This window comes from Nanorana parkeri, unplaced genomic scaffold (assembly GCF_000935625.1).
Source record: "Nanorana parkeri isolate BGI_ZX_2015 unplaced genomic scaffold, ASM93562v1 scaffold149, whole genome shotgun sequence".
NCBI lineage: Eukaryota > Metazoa > Chordata > Amphibia > Anura > Dicroglossidae > Nanorana > Nanorana parkeri.
The window spans coordinates 707,601-728,468 of record NW_017306417.1 but is presented as its reverse complement, the minus strand read 5'-3'; the positions used below and the strand labels follow the sequence as shown (position 1 = coordinate 728,468).

Here is a 20,868-nt window from a genome sequence, read left to right as displayed (position 1 = left end):
ACAGGGATTGTACTTTCTGACATCTGTCTTTTACTGGACATATACAAAACTGTGCGTCTTATACAACAGCAGAGTTTTAAAATATTGCTTTCCGTGTGCTAATAAACAGCGTTGCCTGCCATAATGAAATTGATGGATGGCCAGTAAAAAAGATTACAGGTAGAATGTAAGTTAGAATAGAAAATAAAACAATAAAAAGAAAAACATTGCATTTCACATTTTTAAAAATCACATATCAGTATTATTCAGGATTTAATATATTTGGTCAAACAATGAATAGTTGCTCACTGCAGCTAATCAGTATCCAGATGCAATAATTTTAATACGGCTTGAGAATGAACCCGAACATCTGGAGGTTTGCATTAAGCAACATTTAAGCTTTAAACCCAAATTAAGTCTTGTTTTTTTATAATTGTTATGCAATCAGAAAATGGCATTTTAAAATTAGCCTCTTGTAATAGTAAAATAGTGAACAAATTAAAATAAGTATGATAAAAAAAATATAAAGTTTTATGTAAGGACGCATATGTATACCTTAACAGCTATTGTGCAACACGTTAGGTGGTATAACCACACACATCAAAGTCAGAAGAATGGGTTTTCCTGGCTAACACGAGGGAGAAGTTGTTCAACCTTAATTATAAGCCCCTGCTTTCTTTGGTCTGTACCAGGTTACTTGACTGGGCTAAACTACGCCACTCATGGTTTGGGAGGATGGCCCTCTTTAAAATGGACTTGCTTCCCCGGCTCTTGTATGTGTTCCAGACCATCCCCATCGAGGTCCCCCAATACTTTTTCTGCACATTACGCTCGCTACTCATACGATATGTCTGGGCGACTAAACCAGCTAGACTCCGCTATCTGGTTCTGACGCGGAGGAAGGCTCGGGGGGGGGTTGGCCTCCCGGATCTTGAACTTTATTACCAAGCAACACTTTTGACTAGGTTGTTAGATACTATTTTTCATTCTGCTAACAAATTGTGGGTGCAACTGGACCGGGAAAGACTGTCCTTCTCCCCCCTATCCCTGTTCTGGTCTCCGCCCCCCTCTAGACCCGCCCGCACCAGCCTCCCCTTTTTTCTCCCCGCTATGCTCAAAGTATGGGATGCCTCGCTTAGCTCCTCCAATATTTCTTCGTATTACAGCCCTCTTTCCCAAGTCATGGACAACCCTGACTTTCCTCCGGCACGCCTCGCCCGCCAGTTCCTTGGTTGGGAGTCTCGATCCTTTAGCCCTATTTGTCAGGCTATGCAGGCGGGCACTTTGCGGCCCCTCATTGGGTTGCTGAAGAGGGAGACTGTGATGCCGGGTAGCTGACTGGCGTATTTTCAATTACGCGATTTCCTGACCGGGCTTGCTGCGAGAGGTTGCTTAACGAGGGAGCTTTCTCCCTTTGAGAAATTATGTGTCTCCAGAGACCCCCCAGCACGCATGATTTCTACTATATACGGGTTTTTGCTGTCAGAGCGCGCCTCGCCTACTCCCTCCTTTGTGAGGGACTGGGAGAGAGAGATAGGATGCAACCTCACGGATGAGGACATCTCTAAATCCTTTGCCTTGACACACACCATGTCCGTAGCGAGCAGATATCAAGAGAGAAATTATAAGGTCCTGTCGAGATGGTACTACTGTCCTACTAGACTCCAGGCCATGTATCCATCTACCTCTGCACTATGCTGGCGGTGTCTGTCACACCCAGGGACGATGTTGCACATCTGGTGGTCCTGCCCTCTACTGACCTCGTTTTGGGAAACTATTTGATACCTATGATCAGATCTTTCACACCAAGGTGGACAGGTCTCCACAGGTGGCCCTTCTGTCCGTGCTGCCAGGTTCGGTCTCATCAGCTAAGAAGGGTCTCCTCAGATTTTTCGTGATGGCGGCTAAGGCGGTTATACCGCGTCACTGGAAGTCGAGTACTCTCCCTACTACCCGTGAGTGGGTTCTTGAAATGCATAATATATGCCGGATGGAGGAGCTCACTGCAGCTCTATACCACCGAGATGCCAAGTTTACTGCTACTTGGAGTGTCTGGTTGCACTTCTGCACTACTGAGGGCTTTACCAGTCTGGTGATGCTATAATTGGACACCTCAGTGAAGAGACGCATTGTAGAGTACCCCGGAACCGTGGCTGTACCATACCCCCCCCTCCCCCCCTCTCTCTACTTTCCTCTTCCACCCCTCTCTCTCTTTCCTCCCCCCCAGACGGGAGGGTTGGAGGCTCCCACCATGTGGGAACAACCTGGAGCTGTGGTGTTCATTGTCATTGGAACATTGTCCTCCCTAGCTTACAGTCAAGTTATTTGATGCATATTACGAAGGTTGTATGATGTTGTTGTGCCTTAACACTATAATTCTGAAGTGCCTTGGGAGTGGCCATGACGTTTATGTCTTTATTTCACTTGATGTATATGCTCCTTGTCTTTCATGTTCTTCTGTATTGTCTTGTTTACTGATATGTACGAAAATCTTTGAAATAAACATATTCTTTAAAAAAAAAAAAAGTCAGAAGAACAATAGTAGGGCCATTAGTTACAGTTAACTTTAAATGAATACGCTTAAAAGGTTTCTAAAGCATCATCTTTTGGTTAGTACTGTTTTTTTTTAACCTTTTGACATATTTGGTATCCATGTACTCGAAGAAGTCTTATTTTTTAACAAAAATGTATTGGAGCATAATTTGTTACTGAAAAATTTAGATTTGATTCACAGGTGCGCAAATATCATGCAAAATAAAAAAAATTGCAACTACCATAATTTTATCCTATGGTCCTGCTTTAAAAAATATTGTATTGTTTTGGGGATACTAAAAACATTTTCGTGTAAACATTTTTGTAGCATGTGTGGGAAAAATGTAAACAAAGAGTTTTACAGTGCTTAATGGAAATATTCTTTTAGTCAAAGGAGCACAGACATATGTATTAGTTTAATGTAAATTATAAAACACTGAGGTCAGTAGGTAGAGCTGCCTTGTTACATACAATGGAAATAAATGCAGTGATTGCAAATGTTCATCATTTACACATTGTTAATTCATTATTATAAACTGCTCCACCATCTGCATTCCTATACATGTGATAACACATACGCAAATATCTATTTGATGTCACACCAGTAGGTGTAACATTAACATGATATGTTGGTATGATATGTTTTACAGTAAACCTGTCACTTTGCCCATTAATATAGGTAAGGCTGATAAGTGCCCGCAGCAGTATGTACAGTAAGTATAGTGTTGAATATTTCATCTCAAAAAGAAATAGAGGTTTTTTTTTAATACTGAACCTAGTAAATAAAAACAAAACAATAAAACATTGACTGGCTTTACACTGGTTGAAGGGGTGCCAAAGAACCCAATGTGTGTTGAAGGGGTGCCAAATAACCCCATAATACAAGAAACCACATTTTACCCCTTTTTGGAGAACACAAGGCATGGCAACACGCGGTGGTGGTTTAGCATGCGTTGTGGTGTGCTGCAATGCAGGTACATTGCTTTAATGAAAACATGAATGGCACTACAACAGACTAACATGTGCATGGTGCATTATCTTGTGTTGTGGTAACTACAATGCCAGGTGTGAAGCCAGATGGACATAATAACAATGAGAGCCCAGTATTAAACAATACATGTATTGGGGCACTATTAAAGACACCCCAGTGCACCTCCAAAGTGCACATGTGTTGCTATGCACCACAGCACAAAGTACAGTGTCAGCACCATTTGTTCATGCATTGAGGTATATTGTAGCCCATAACATTGAGTGGGCTGCCTATTAGAGCATGCCACAATGTGATTGAGCCCATTTCATTGGGGTGTGAATGGGCCTTAAGTTAATTTGAGACAACATTTGACTTGGTGCCACCTTGATTGACATTAGTAAGGCTTCAGTAATCCACAAGGTAAGAAAATCCTAGTGTATACAAGACTTATGTCATAATGGTTTTCAGGACTTTTTAATAAGAGATTATCTAAGAAGATATTCTATACTTACTTTATACCTCTGTTCCTATATAGTCTAGAGAAAAAGACTGCTAAGTTTCCATAAGGCTGAACTTAGATCTGCTTTGTCCGAAACGTTGTGTGCCAAATAAAATCCCAATTGGTGGCTCTAGAACCATAGAACATAAATAATTCTATTTGCTTCTGTGAAGCTTTAATAAATAAAAATAACACACTCACATAAACAGAGGCCCAAGTTTATGATTACGCTTTTTCACTTTCTTGCCACAAAATATTGTAATTAAGACTAGCTAGGTTCATTTATATTTTATGCGTGTTTTAACTGTGTCTGTTCAGGAGCAAAAGGAATGTTATATAACCTTGTTATATTAGTACGATGCTCTGAAAAGGAACAGACTTCAACTGAATTTTACTCTCATAGCAATTTACTGAAGTGTGCACATTTTGTATTGGGGTTGGAAACCAGTGATCACTAGTTTACAACTAGTTCAGTAAAATAGGTTTCTCTAACTCCAATAAAAATACTTTAGCTGCTTTTGATTCTTCTATGGCTGGTGATTTCATCAGGGTAAGATTCTATGGGGGTGATTTACTAACCTAAACACACGCACGCACCAGGTGCGTGTGATTTTTAAACAGCAAAGCGTATTTATCAACCAAAAAGTCTCTAAAAGCATATTTCCACTAATGCCATATATGGAACAATCATGCACATGATGCATATATAATGCTGCTTCACAGTTTAGACAAAAATGGTTAGCTCATGCATTTACATTCCTGCATTCATCAACGCAAGCAACACAATGTAGAGCTAATTTACACAACATCACCTTGCAATTCAGGGCAGGGCTTTGCACAACACACCTGCTGGGTGTGTACACACTACAAAGGTGTTTAGATTCCACCCATAGATCATGCTGGGAGGGAACACACTACAGAGGTGTATACATGTTCGTGGTGTGTTTATAAGGTAAGTAAATCACCCCCTATGATTCACTGATTCCCTATCAGTGCTACCTGCAGATTAAATTTGGAAATACAGCTCATCCATTTAGGTATTTAGATCCATGGCATAATATCTGAACTTTTGTCTACTGAGTTATACATCATTTAATATGATGGGGGTCATGCTGCAATTTATTAGATTTCAGTGCGGAGAGCAATGCAGTGCCGTACATCCAGTTTCACACTAACTATGCCTGTAGTCCTAAACCTTACACTAGCGCTCCCTGTAATTCTAACACTAACACTAATCCTCTCTGTAGCCCCAATTGTAACACTAGTGCTCCTTGTAAGCCCAACACTAACACTAATCCTCGGTGTAGTCCCAACCAAAACACTATTCCTTCCTGTAACTTTAAAACTAATCCTCCTTGAAGCCCCAAGCCTTGTATTAGACTGCCCTGTAACCCCATCACAAACACACTAATCCTCCCTGTAGATCCAAGCATAGCACTATCCCTCACTGTAACACTAATCTTCCTTGTAGCCCCCTACCCTAACACTAATCTCCCTGTAACCCCTACCCTAATTCTCCCTGAAGCCCCCACAACAGGGGGCTATGTACCCCGTAGCCCCTACCCTAATACTAGCCCTCACTCTAACCTAATTAAACACTAATCCTCCTGTCAGGGTACCATGCACAGGCATCCTCACACCTCATGCAGGTACCCACGCAGGATGACCAAATTAATATGCCCACACAGGATAGGGTTCTATGCACACAGTTTATTTGCTACACAACAACAAAACTACAAACCCCCTCAACTCCCCACAGGTTTAGCAGTGAAGTAATAAACCCACCGTTGGGACAAACACACACCTACAACGAGGGGGAAGCAACAAGGAGGGGTAACAGGCCTGCAGATATATGGCAGGCCTCAGGATAAAAGAAGAGTGGTCAGGTACAAGCCGGGTCGTTACCAGGAGGGCAGCAGCACGGTACAGGAACAGGATACAAGAGAGTGGTCGGGTAGCAAGCCGGGTCGGTGACAGGTCTGCAGATAGGAAGCAGGGTTTCAGGAAGCAGGGTTCAGGTTTATGGGGATCAGTCAAGTGCAGGCGACGCAAATACTGAGCCAGCTTCCTGACTGCAGGGAGGGCCTAAATACCCTCCCAGGAAGCACCAGGTGATGGGATGATCAGTCACAGCTGGGGCACACCCGCAGGTGAGTACTGGAGCTGCAGGTTCCTTACAGTCCCTGGCTGCTGGAGACACCCGCAGGCGAGCACAGGAACTGCAGGACCCGGCTCCAGCACCACCTGGGGGTGCTCTGGATCCTGACACCTCCCTGTAGCCCCAATTATAGCACTATCCTTCTCTGTAACACTAACACTGAATATTCCCTGTAGACCCTACCATAACACTAGCTCTCCCTTTAAGCCCAACACTAACACTAATCCTTCATGTAGACACTACGATAATACTAGCCCTTCCTGTAAACCTAACATTAACTCTAATCCTCCCTGCAGCCCCAACCATAACACTATGCTTCTCTGTAACCCTTACACTTATCCTCCCTGCAGCCCCAACCAAAACACTACGCCTCTCTGTAACCCTAACACTAATCCTCCCTGTAGACCCAAAACTAAAATTTTGCCCTTCCTGTAACCATTAACACTAACCCTCCCTGTAAATTTACCTTTATAAGACAAACCCTCTTTGCTAAAAGATACCATTGCCAACACGCCTGAACTAGAGTCTACTGATACGTCCCGCTGCCTACAAGGGGGTCATGGAATAGACCAGTTGTAATCAGCATAGACATTTTAGTGCTGGTGTTTTGGTAATAATATGGTGCAATATATGTCAGTACCAATGTTATCATTATCATCATATATTGTGCCACATGCTTGTTTTGCAACAGAACATCTTATGAAAATAATATTACTTTTAGAATGATGTTATTAATTTATCATTAGGGACTAGGACCTGAAGATAAGGATTAAACTGCAGTTGAACAGTTCTGTTATAGTAGAAATAAGTAAGACTTTATACAGGGTAGAAACACAGCTGACATCTGCAAACGAGGAGATCTCTCCACTGGAGTTCCCAAAAGACAAAAGAAGCCAATGAATTACTCAGCCTAGCAGACTCTGTTTTTAGTTGGACTGATCCTTTAGGTTTCTCCTGCGTTAAATGGCTATATCTGTTATCAATGCCTGTATAATAATTACATATTTACCATGCAAATAAAATCTTTAGTATTCACCAAAGAACCGTTCTGGAGTGATTTAAATTCATAATGTTTGAAGCAGTCTAAATCCTCTGTGCCCAAGCAGGCAATGGCCCTATGTATTTCACTGTCCATTAACAGAGCCTGATGCCGCCTCTGAATCCACCATCGAGAGCTCCCTTAACAGCCTCGGCTGCCATAGAAACTCCACTATCAAAGCTCTGTAATATTTTTAAGAAACATTTGCTGACAAAATACTTTTTTTTTTTTTCCTGCAGAAGCTTATTGAAAGATGACGAAAAAAAATTAGCTCACGGATATACCAAACTGAAAAATTAGGCTTTAAAAGACAAATGTAAGAAGCTGGTCATTTGGAAACATTCTTTTATGTTATATGGCATGTCACTGGTCACACTGCCTCTGTCATCTAACATTAAAGTGCATTAAAGTCCCATTATGTATTGAATAATTATGATCAGTTCCAAAATGTTAAAAAAAGGGTCTATGCCACCATCTTTGATTATTGGTAATAAATTAATTAGAGTGACACTTAACTCAGGAATTAAATCTTAATGCATTCAAGCACCTTAACTATTAACAAAAGTGTATCACTCGGCTTTGGATTGTCAAATCATCTCTGAATTGGCGCTGACACTGTCCTCCCTTCTGGAGGGTGGATACTTTTGTTCCCCAAGCTGACTCCTGTGATGGACTACAAACTCAATACAAATTAGTAAAGTAAAGATGAGATTGTAGTCAATCATGGAAATGAGTTTGGAGCAGTGGCCACTTTACAACACAAGGAGTAAATGATGAAATCTGATTGGTTGTTATGGATGAATGCAGCTTGCGTATCATTAATTCTCCTGCTTTAATTTATCACAGTCACCTATTAAGATTATATAGTGTAGCAAATAAAATAACAAAGCAAGTTTTTATTTTTAATCATAATGTGAACATAAAATTTAATTATTTGGATACAGCTAAATCTAGTCTGTCCCTTCAGTAACACACCCTCTGAAGCCCAGTTACAGCAGAAACATTCTATATAGTTTTGAAGAGAGCAGCCTTTTCAGCCTTTAAAACATGGAGAAACGCTTAAAATAACATTCATGTCTCTTAGCATGAACAGTAAATTAAATGTATAAGAATAATAATAAAAGTAATAATAATAATAACAAATAAAAGTAATAATAATAAGTTAGAACAAATAATAATAATGGTAATGAGCAGTAAATAAACTCAGACAGTGGAAATTGTAATACTACCTCACATCGGTGTTAAAAGGGTAAAATCACCATTTCATAATAGTGTTGCATTGTTACACCAGCTGGCGTGGGGGCTGAGAGATGGTATTCACAGCAGCTAAGTGCTGTGGGGACCAGGGGAGTGGGAAGAATGTGGTTAGTTAGTTTACCTTTTCATTTTTATGGAAATGTGACTTACCCTCTCTTACAATGATGGTTGGTGGAGAAGTTCACCCTTACACTGGTAGCCAGTGAAGGGCTCTGGTACACCGATGGTCGGTGGGAGGAATGCCCTTTATAATGGGGGTGAGTGGGAAGAATCCCCTCCTTACACCTTTGGTCAGTGGGAAGAATGCCCTCCTTACACATCTGGTCAGTGAAGGGCCCTATTACACTGGTGGCCAGTGGGAAGAATGCCCTTTAAACTGATGGTCAGTGGGAAGAATGCCCTCCTTACACTGGTGGTCAGTGGGAAAAATGCCCTCTTTACACTGGTGGTCAGTGGGAGGAATGCCTGTTACACTGGTGGTCAGAGGGAAAAGTATATTTTTTAATTCTTTTTTTTAATTTGGATTCTTAATTTTGTACAAATGAGTTTAATCATATTAATTGATGGTTTGTTTCTGTAGTATTATTATTAGATACTAAAGTCTCCATACAGTATATTACTTTTATACAAACTGTGAGGATATACTCCAGAGAGATCACTTCTTAACACACTAAGGGGTCTATTCACTAAGCTGCCGTACAACGGGTGGCTGCGCGTGTCTTCGGGTTGGCCGAACATGCTCAGCATGTTCGGCCGATCCGAAGTGCAGAAGGAGTTCGACTCAGCCGATCCAACATCTGGAGTGGCTACGCGGAAGCTCCGGCAGGCTACTCGTTGCTGTTCGGTCTATTCTTATCGATGCCGAACAGCAGTGAGTGAATAGCCGAATGCCGCTGAGCGGCATTCGGCTCGGCTGTCCTGCTCGCTCCCTCTGTTGGACCGAGCAGAACAGAAAAATTGTGAAAAAAGTACAAAAAAATAAATAGAAAAATTGTGCGGAGCTAGCAGTGACAGCTAGCTCCGCCCAACTGTTTTCTATTGGCCGGCAGTTCTGCTGCCGTCAAAAAAAAGAAAAAAACATTTTCGCCATAGGAATGCATTGCTAGATTCCTATTGGCTATTTCAATTTGCAATAGCCAATAGCAAACTAGCTATTGCACCCACCCTCTGCTGCTGTCAATCACTAGTGGGGGCCTGATGGAGAACTGCAGGTCCCCTCTGCTGATTGACAGCAGCAGTGGGTGGATGCAATAGATAGTTTGCTATTGGCTGTTGCAAATTGAAATAGCCAATAGGAATCTAGTAATGCATTCCTATGGTGACATTTTTTTACTTTTTTTAGAAAAAGCAGTGTTTCTTTCCTGAGCGGCCGGAAGCAGGAGACTCCCGGAGCGCCCGGGAGAGTTGGGCTGTCTGGAGATCAGTGTCCCTGGTTAGCCAGTAACCAGGGACGCTGATCTCTCTGCAAGTGGCCTGAGCCAGCCGTAAGATCACGGCTGGCTTCGTCCAGCTGTCAGAATCAGGCTGTCGGCCGGCTTCAGCTTTCACCTCGGCTCAGTCAAGCCGAAGCATATGCCTTCGGCTCAACTGAGCCGCTCGGCCGACTTCGGGAGCTGTACGGGCTATAGTGAATAGCCCGTACAGTAGCCCTTCGGTTCTACTGAACCGAAGGGGTCCTGGGGCCGAAGCTAGCCGAAGGATCAGCCTAAGCTACGGCTAGATCCTTCAGCTGCTTCGTGAATAGACCCTTAAATGTTTGTTTTTTATTTGTATCCTTGTAGCCCTGATGAAGGGGGAATGTTTAAAACCCAAAAACGCATTTTCTGTTTTTTCAATTATTTTGTGGATTACTAGTTTCCTTGGTCTCATTTGTAGTTTAGCATCTTTATGCTATCTTTCTCTTTCTGGATTAACAAAACCTTAGAGGGATTGTTATCCTTTCCTACTCTCTACCCAAAACTAAAAAGGAGGTTTTGGTTTTGCATACACTTGAACTACTTCTATTATTGCCTGTTTCCCTGTACGCAAAATTCATCCTCACTTTCTTTCTATTTTGCGTACGTACAACAGAAAGAAAGTGAGGAAACAAATTAAGGATTGCTGAGCAATAAAACTTCAGCAGAGGTTCTAACCTTCCCCAACCTATCCAACTAAAAATATACAGTAGTTTTAGCCTGAGATGGGAAAATTACATTTTTTTTACATAACTTTTGATGGAAAAACAAAACAAAACTGTAGCGCAGTATTTTATTAAAAATGCTTCCAGAAGGAGCAGAATATGCACAGAGCAGATACATTTTTGAAGGAAGCTGGTTTCCTACACTATGCCATCATACGTTTTACTGGAACGCATTCACCGTATTCTGACAATCTTTCCCAGACTGCTGAATAATGCTGCAAAGCATGTGTTTGTGCTGATTGTCCGCTTCCACACTCCCTGGAGTGGATTTTCTGCTAGTTGAAAACCTGTATGAGGTTCTTCATTACGATCACCTCTTCCTGGCAACTTTGCAATGATTATTGTGAGTTATTGAGAAACACTAGAACTCCTTTCAAGCCTTGAGGACTTTTAACATTATTATTTTGGTAAAAGCCATTTTCAAACCTGGCTCCGCGTACCAACAAGAATTGTTTTCTAGGTACATGTTGCCATTTTCATGAAAGTATGAAGCACAGAGAGAATAAGTCATTATGACAGATCCACCTGTGACTCAACTGGAGAGTAAAATACTTTGTGGAGTTCCTGTCAAACAATGCTGGGTACAGCAGTGGTTTCATGCAAGTTTGAGCAACCCCTGACCTTCCAGATGTTAGATTGCAACTCTACAAGGAACTAGGCTCTCTAGTATTTAAAGCTGTCAAGTTATGTCCTTCAATATATAACGTTATATATGTAATGTTTTTCTTCAAAGCTTATCTAACCTTCAAATTCTAAAGAAGTACTTTTTTTTTTTGCTTTAATATTTTAAAAGGTGGATGAACACAGTCTGACAGAAAGAATAAAGGTACTGCTGGTCTTTGGTATAAGAAAGCCTAGCATGCTTTTTATTAATTCATCCTGTAATAAATTTATAGTGTATACAAATGGTTAAAAGATTATAAGACATCAGATTGTTCAGTAAGAAAAAAAGAAAAAAGAATCATTAGTCTACGTTAACACATGATACCTATGTGAATGGCAGTTGTGTGCTTCCTGCAGGTACAAGCGCCTTCTATGTGTTGTAGGCCGTGTTTATTAAGAAAGTAGCTCTGCCCTGTTGCTTGTTTGCTGTACTGAGAAATCATTTTAAATGTCGGTATTTGGTCCGTATGGTGCAGGTAACAAATAAGCTTCATTATTAAAGCTGTGTATAGAGGGGAACGCTCCCTGACCTGCTAATCATTTGAAGTAAGATTCCAATTACCATCCAGATATTATTTGTCATTTTACAATATTCTTTGGGGAAAATAAATGTATTACAGTATAGCTATTACGTGACATGTGTAATGTTCAGAATGTTTTTACAAAAAGTAGGATGTATTCCTAACCACATGTAACCATCTCACATAAGTTTAAATGCGGTGTGTCGGGTGAATGGGTGACAGCTATTGCCTGCAAACACCAGATTAGGGATTCCTGCTGCAGGAAAATGCAAGTTCCTGATGCATGAATCCGTAATCGCACCTAAACTTACAGGTGTGAATGGGGCCATAATTGTTTTTAAAGCCGTTTTTATAGTTTTGGGTAGAGTGTGCAAGGGTCATTAACCCTAAAAGGTTGTTTTTTTTTGCTGTGTCCCTACTCACACTCTCTAACTGACTTGGTAACAATTGCCACTGGGACTAAACGTGAGGAAAAGTCCAAAATCTTGAGCTGTAATCGAACATGAAGTCTTCCAGTGGGGGAACTCAAGGTGACAACTGTATGAAATGTTCTTAATTTCATTAAATAGGGAAAGCCACACTTTTACAAATAAGTTTCATTGTAACATGTACAGAATCATAGCCAAAGAGACCCTTCTCCTACTCCTTCAAAGCGTTTTACCCATAATGGGCTTAGGGAATCTCATGATCTACATGGCAAGTGAAAGAAAATCTCCCCACTGGTATACAGATAAGTAGAAACAAATCTGTGGATTCAAAGCTGCAGATAACCACATGGGTATTTAGTGCGTAATGTACTGTATATCTAATTCAAGTTTAATTTGCTTAAAACAAATATCAATACTAGGTGATTATAGTGACCCTGCTATTGTACTAAAACAAGGAACTACCCTTTAATTTGCTTATACTTTACTAGAAGTTCCTCTTCCAAAAATATTTCCGCTAAAATATTTTGTTATTTTATGGAAGATGAATTGCCTGGTGCACATCAGGCATGTGTTGTGTTATGTCAGATGCTCACTTGTGAAAAAAACAAGAACTCAGCTAATGATCATGCTACTTGACATTTTTGCCATATTCAGCAATAGAAACCACATACTCTCATATATGTGGTTTAAATTTTGCACTCTCTTCTTCTTAATTTTAAGTGCTCATTACCAAAACCAGCAGCCTCTACTTGTGATAGCCCAAGATGCTTGAAGTACAACAGTCATTTATATATTATACCAGCTAGGTGTGACTCATATATTAGCCCTCCTATGTTCATCATTCTATCTGTGTGCACAAAGTTGTAATTTAGGTCAGAAATTCTCAGATTGTAAAGGGGGTTTCACCTGTATTGATTACTATGGAAAGTTTTCACTTTTGTAAAATACACATAATAGTACTTCTGCAACTGCTGAACAAACCGTTTTGTAATTTATTGATATTTAGAAAAAAAATATTTAGATTTCTTTATTATACAGAGAGTATCATACTTTTGTATTGCTCTCAATGTTTCAGTGCATACATTTAAGGTGTATGCAAACCCTAACAATGAACTTATCTTATCTGTTCCCTTTTGTTCTGCTAAATATACTATTGAAAGCATTTAGTTATTTCTGTTAGATAAGTGCAAAAAAAAATACCTGTCAAAAATTCAGAGCAGTCGTGTCTCTCTGTAATATCTCAAGGAGACTAATCAGTTCTCATCTTGGACTACAAAAACTTTCTAAATTGTGATAAATTAGGATAAAAGGAGGGATACTGTAGCTTAGCAAAAGATAAATGGGCAGGGCTGACATGGGAAATGTGTTTATATTGAAGAGATGTAGTGCATATGTGTTTTATTAATTTTACCCTGGCATACAGTTTTAAGCTATTCATACATATTAAGGTATATTGATGGTTTACAAGTTTCAGACTTTGTCTAACATTAAAGGTTGAATATGATTTAGGGACTGTATGACATTAAAATAGAAGTGAGATTTTATTGTAGATATTTTATCATTTCAATGGTACATAGTTAGACAAATGTCCACAATTAGATTTTAAAAAAAGAGCACAGGGTTCAGGGGATTGTGCTTTGCCCTGCAAGTTGCTGTGGGTGTGATTCTTTGTCAGACTATCTGTAGTGTCTGTATGTACAAGGTGCCTCATAAGGAGCTCAGAGACGCCCAATCTCTATAGTCCCTGTCCAATACTAAGAGTCTGGGGCCCTTAACAGTCTAGGCTTAGGCCCCTTACAGTCTGTATCTACCACTGACAGGTTGAGGATCTTCACAGTCCTTATCTACCACTGTCAGTCTGGGGCCCCCTACAGTTTGTGTCTACCACTAATAGACTGTGACACCCTACAGTCTGTATCTACCACTGACAGACTGGTGCTCTCGACAGTCTGTATTTACCTCTGACAGACTGAGGCCCTCTACAGTCTTTATCTACCACTGATAGACTGGGGCTCTCTTCTGTCCTTGTCCACCACTAAGAGCCTGGGCCATTTATAATGTGTGTCTTACGCTGATAGCATGATGTCATCTACAGTCTGTGTCTACCACTGAGATGCTGAAGACCTCTGCAGTCTGCATCTAACACTGACAGCCTGATTCATAGTCACCGTCTACCACTGACAGTTCAGAGCCCTCTACAGTCTGTGTTTAACACACTGTAAGCCTATGGGTCGTCTTCATTCTTCATCTAACACTAAATGTCTGGGGCCCTCTACAGCCTGTGTTTACCACTGAGAGCATGGGGCTCTCTACAGTCTGTGTCTAACACTGACTGCCCGAGTCCCATCTGAGTGGTTTGGGGCATTTAAAGTCTGTTTCTAACACTAAGAGCCTGGGGCCATCTACAGTATGTGTCTACCACTAAAAGCCTGGGGCCCTTTACATTCTGTGTCCACCACTGAGATCCTGGGGTCTGCTACAGTCTGTGTTTACCACTGAGAACCTGGGGTCAACTACAGTCTTTGTCTAGCATTGACAGGTTTCTCATGATAAGGCTGAACTCAAATGGCTCAGTAAATTCAATGACATTTGCATTTGCTGGAGAGCAATAACAAGTGCCTCAGAGATCCTGTTGAGCACATTATTGCACATGGAAGTTTTTCCAACACATGCAGAGAAGAAGAATGAGTGAAAAGAAAATTGGTACTGAGTATAGGGCCAAGCAGATATTTCCTCACCTGTCATTCTCAAGAGATATCTGTCTGTCTGTGACCATCCTAAAGTGTATTTGTTCCTTTTGTTGTTAGTCCAACATACTAAAGCAGAATATGTCTACTAAACACCCATCTACTCTCTTCTCACTGAAAAGAGGAAAGTATTAGACAGGCCACGCGTTAGAACAAATTAGAATATCTCTCTGGAAAAAGTGCTTTTCCCATTGTAGCACCCTTAGGATAATCATGAATGTACTAGTCCTAGCCATAGCATTATTAGAGGCCATTAGGTTGACAATGTTAAAGGCCAGCCAATAGCAGGATAAAACAGCCAATCAAAACAACCAATTAGATTAAAGGTGAATTCTAGAGTTAGAGTTACTGCACCTTTTACATCCCTTTTCGCGACTGCATATTCACATTAGAAATTCTGCCCTTTGAACTGTATATGTATAGAAAAAGTTGGAGCCTTCAAATGACTTTTTTTCTTCCCAGTTCATTGGATCTCATGAACTGGGAAGAAGTAATAAAACTACTGACTGCAACAATTATCAAAAATATGTTATGTTCTATAAAAACCTGCACTGGGAAAAAGACAGCCGGAATCTGATTGGTTGCTCTGGCCCGCACCTCCTCTATCTGTTGCCCTGTTTTTATTTCCTTGGGTATAATTTATAAAAATCAGATCATCTGGGTCACTGAATTAGAAAATCCTTCTTACCAGAAAACAGACATGTGTAGATTATTGATATATTATTCATGAGAAACTAAATTAAATGCAGACCCACTAAGGCAAACATCTAGTATTACTAATTATCTTCATACATTGTAATATTACTCTGGGGTAGAACTCCTACTGCTTCTTATTTTGAAGCAAATTATCAGAATTTCATTGCTAGATGGATGAGATTTATTGCGGTTTTAACAGAGTTCTTTGGAAAGCAGCAATACAGCACATACTTTATTGTTTTCATGCACTTTATACTTAAAAAAAAAGAAAGAAAACCCTATAACTAGTATAAATCATAGACTCCAAATGCAGGGTCTTAAAAACAGTGTCTCTTTTTTAGCAAACAAAATAAATCCACTGCTTCTTTTGTAGGACGAGTCGATAACAATTCTATTTAATGTTAGTTTTAGATCATCACTGGGAGTCTGTATGCTACTAGACGTACAATTTGACTTTCATCTAATCTGAGTAGTTTAACAGCATGGTTCTACTTTTTTCATTAATTTTATGTAATCCTTTATACTTTTATAAAATAGCGCTGTCAGTAAGCACACAAATATGCAGTTTTATAAATTAAGTCTTTCCAAATATCCTCATTGCATATAAGTATATATGCATATTTGTACTATTAAATATACTATTAAATATAAATATAAAAAAATAACTTGATCAACCAGGTATTTGAACTTTCTGGCTAATGTCAGGAACTCAGTGTAGATTTAGAGGGTCCTCATGTTCCATCACCTCTTGAATTGTACCAGGAACAGGAGCTGCAATTTCAGATTTCACCATTAGTACCACCTGCAGTTGAAATATTATATATCAACCTAATAGCCAGATAGAAAATCACTATTAATATTATAAAGTAAACCTGTTAGATCCATAAATGTATTAACAAGCCACTGCAGTCTAATGCAGGCACCTAACAATGCCTGTACATACTTTTATTTGATTCCTCCAGCACTAAATCATAAGCTACTGTAAGATACCAGTTTTGACATTTCCAAATTGCACAGACAGCTGGGTTGCCCTATACCACTTTATTCTTTTGCCCCATCACAATGATGTGCATGCCTTACTGGCCAATAGGAATGTGCAGGAAGCAGGAAAGTGAGTTATCTTCCAACCCTTTTAGAACATGTTAAAATTCCCATCGTAAAACACATGATTCAGGACACCCCCAGCATTGGAGGGGCTGTGTAAAGGTAGCCTATAGGTGCCTGCATTGTGCAGATGTATTGTTTCCAGTGCCTGTATTGTACTTATTGCTTACTTTAAGGAAAGCAAATAATAGAAAAAACAAATGCAGGATGAAAGTCCAACTGTGTTTATGTTTCAGTGTCTATGCAAGCTTGACATGAGAATTTAGAAGCATCTAAAAAAATCATATACATTTATACTAAAGTGGCCCTGTATGGATTTAATAAAATCACAGCAGCTTAAACATGTACCTTGAAACTGAAATTTAGTTTAACACAGTCTGCTCTGTGCAGCCTCACACATCAACAACATAAATAAAGACTATTACACCATTGCATGTCTTACAAAGAGCCCGTCTTTTACAGTGTATGTATAGCCAAATTATTTTTTTCTTAGTTTTGTGGAAGTTTTAGACCCCCTGTCAAATAGGTATTGATGCGGCAGGCAGGAAAAAAAGGTACCCCAAGATTCAGCGATAGCAAAGGCACCCAGAAACAAGACCAAGGCCATCTGGGTTGTTTTTCAATTAGTGGGTATTTACTGACTGAAAAGTCAACATAAAAACCACTGCATACATACCAGGAGACTCACATCTCAGCAAGTGTCTCTCCATACCCTCCTAAGGAAGTGGTCATCTAGAGCCACTAAACACGTTGAGGTGGTGTTTTTTTTTGTCCTGCAAAGTGCAAATTCCCTTGCAAAGTGAACAGCCGTTTTGCCTTTAGTAAATCAAGCCCTATAAGTAAATTACTGACTTTTGACCTTTTATGATAGAGGAGACATATGACTGCACGGTGGGGTCAAGTCTAATCATTGCATCTCATTGCATATATGTGGAAGTACTGCCATGTTTGCTTTTAGGGTGTACACTGAGCAGTGTGGTTATCGCTGGTGTTAAGGGAATGTGATGTAAATTGTATGAGGTACAATAGCATAGCGTGTCAGGCCTGAATATGTTTAGTTAAGTAACATAAAATATTTTCATTAGGGTGGGGCAGTCCTATGCAATGGTAGATGCAAGCCCATTTACAGATATTTTTTTTAATCTTTATTAGGTGGCAAGAAGGAAAATTTCAAAGAGACCACCAATATTGGAAGTATTCCATTAGATCTACTGGAATCTTTACCACTAAAGGAAAGAATGGCCATGTATCAAGAAGCTGCTACCAGCAAGAACCAAACATCCAACATGAATGTAAGTAAAAAATGTATGTGTGTGTATAGTAACTTATTATAATATTACTGTTATTATTTGTTTTATAACAGAATTAAATAATAATATAACTATATTAAGCAAGTACAAAAGCAAAATCAAGAACCCAAATAAATGATGGGTCATAAAAACATAGAAGAGTGAAAGCAGAAAAAGTCCAAGTGGTCCATTGAGCTGGGTCCTTTTTTGACATTTATGTTTTTGTTTTTTTTTAACCTTATGTGTTGCAAGAAGGTACAGTAATATAAGTAAGCAAAATAAAAAGCAGCAAAGAACATTGGGCAATGCTGTATAACAGAACTTAAAACATTATAACATTTGTGGGCAAAGGTAACATGTTTAATGACTTAGAATTGAAGTATAGGGGCTTATCCACTATGAAGCCGAAGGATACAGCCGTAGTTTCGGCTGATCCTTTGGCTCTCTTTGGCTGCTGGAGTCATTGTGTTCAGTTGAACCAAAGGGCTGCTGTACGGGCTATTCACTATAGCCCATACAGCAGCCGAAGGCAGCCGAGCGGCTCAACTTAGCCGAAGGCATAAGTGACAGCCGAAGTGTAGGGATATTTTTCTTTGCTTTCTATTGTTCTGGTTGACACCCATCAAAGACACAAAAAGTGAGCAAAAGTTTCCCAACAAAGACACACATAATAAAAGCCTAAAAGTAGTTCTAACTGTTCCCACTATCCAAAATAGAAAAAGAGTTTTGGTTGCAGGTGGACTTTAAACAGTGGCAGTGACAATGGCAGTGTGGATGGGTCCTTGTCCAGTGAATCTAATAAAAAGCCTTCAAAACTGCTTTTTCTGCCGTTTATGGTTTAGAGCTCCAATGCTGCCCATACACATGGAAATTTTAAGTCCTTTCAAATACTTTTCATTCACTCAGAATCACAAATATGATCACAAGTAATTGCCAGAAACTAAGCAGTTGTTTGATTGACCACCACAATTTAATCAATTGTGAAGTCGAAAACTGGGCAATAAATTGACAGCTTCAGCACAGTTTATTAAAAGGCTGAACTGAAATTGGGAACAGAAAATACACAAGGTCTTATGAAGCAGTTGAATTTTTCTCAAAGGATCAATCAAGGCAATTTCGATCCCATCTGCTTGAAAACTATCAAAACCAGAATTTGATGTCTTCAACTGCTTTGTAAATGCAACAAAAAAAGTTGAATGAAAAGCTGAATTGCTCTATTAAATTTCCACATGTAGGGTTAACTTAGCCCAGATTGAAAATTGGGGCAAAGTTTAAAACTGTTCCTTGTTTAAAGTGTTACAAGATATATCACTGTGTTTTGAGATTTGTTTTTTATACAAGGATAGCTAGCCACCTGTAGGCTTTAATTTCCATTGTAAGAGGAAAATATTTTCCAGAAGAAGTGGGCAGTTGTTTCAGGCGCTTCGTTAGTGCTGTCCATATATCTAGGTAGAAGGATATTTTACTTTCCACAAGGCGTGTGGCTGAAGCATCAATAGGATCAAACATGCCTGCTTCAGCTGTTCTCCTTTTCCAATGCATATTTTTTTTTCTTTCACTGCAGGGATTTTATTATTAGCAGCGAATAGTACTGTGTTTTTATCCTAAAGTGATAAATTCAGTGTATTCAGTTTGTTGTAAGTATCGGCAAGGCATGCAGTGCCTTTTAAATTCGAGCCACTAGACATAAAACCTCTAAAGCTCTGCAGCATTTGTCCCCGACTCAGCCAATCAACTAAGCAATCAGTAAGCAATAATAGTCACTGGGGATGATTTACTATAGGTGTGGAAGCTCTCAGTTTAGATTAGCTCCCTTCTGGTTTTTAATTTTTGTTAAACATTTACAAGATTTGGAACACTGTGCTTAGTTGAATGAAATTAAATGAAATCTTAAAAATCTATTCAAGCACCTTAACTATTAACAAAATGTATCTTATTTATGTATCACTCGGCTGTGGATCCTCAAATCATCTCTGAATTGGTGCTGACCCTGTCCTTCCTTTTGGAGGGTGGCTTCTTTTGTTACCCATGGTACCTGTGTGTGTTGTAAAGTAGTCACCGATCCAAGCTCGCTCCCCTGATGGACTATAATCCGACATTTAGTTTACTAATTTGTATTTAAATTAAAGTTGATCACAGGAGCAAGCTTGGAGCTGTGGTTGAGATATTCATTCATTGATTCATTTTTCCGCCTTGTGTTTCTAAACAACTGTCCTTTAATGGATTCATAAACCATTGCTATAGAAGTCAATGAGCCTTGAGAGAATCTCACCAAAAAAAAAAACTCCTGTTGCTGAGGTTCCCTGAAATGTGACTCATCTCAGTGCAAGCAGGAGATTTCTTAGGGGGTATTTTGTATTCAGATGTATTTTCTGTTGGCTTACAGCTTGCTGTCATAGCTTGGCACAGTGTGTTCCAACCAATCGGGTAAGGTTGGAACTGGCTATATTTACTACACTGGTATTCTCTGTATCTCTGAACATCTGACTTGTGAAGGTAAAATATATTTTGACACAGAGGGGTCTATTCACGAAGCTGCCGAAGGATCTAGCCGTAGCTTCGGCCGATCCTTTGGCTAGCTTTGGCCCCAGGACCCCTTCGGTTCAGTAGAACCGAAGGGGTGCTGTACGGGCTATTCACAATAGCCCATACAGCTCCCGAACCTGGCCGAGCGGCTTATGTTGCAGACATACAGTAACAAAAACTGATGAACAATAAAGAGCTTACAACAACCTCTATACACAGATACTGTCATGTGGGATATTAAAAAGAATAACAATGGTCACTTTAATGCACAGAACTAAATA

At 39.7% G+C, this 20,868-nt stretch overlaps 1 protein-coding gene across 1 annotated transcript in view; it reads left to right on the top strand.

The window, feature by feature from the left end:
* XIRP2 (xin actin binding repeat containing 2) overlaps positions 1 to 20,868 on the top strand; it is a 131,623-nt gene that overhangs the window by 75,006 nt on the left and 35,749 nt on the right. The window contains exon 2 of the mRNA XM_018554247.1: positions 17,925 to 18,064. Coding sequence (XP_018409749.1) covers positions 17,925 to 18,064 — 140 coding nt within the window. The remainder of the gene's footprint in view (positions 1 to 17,924; positions 18,065 to 20,868) is intronic.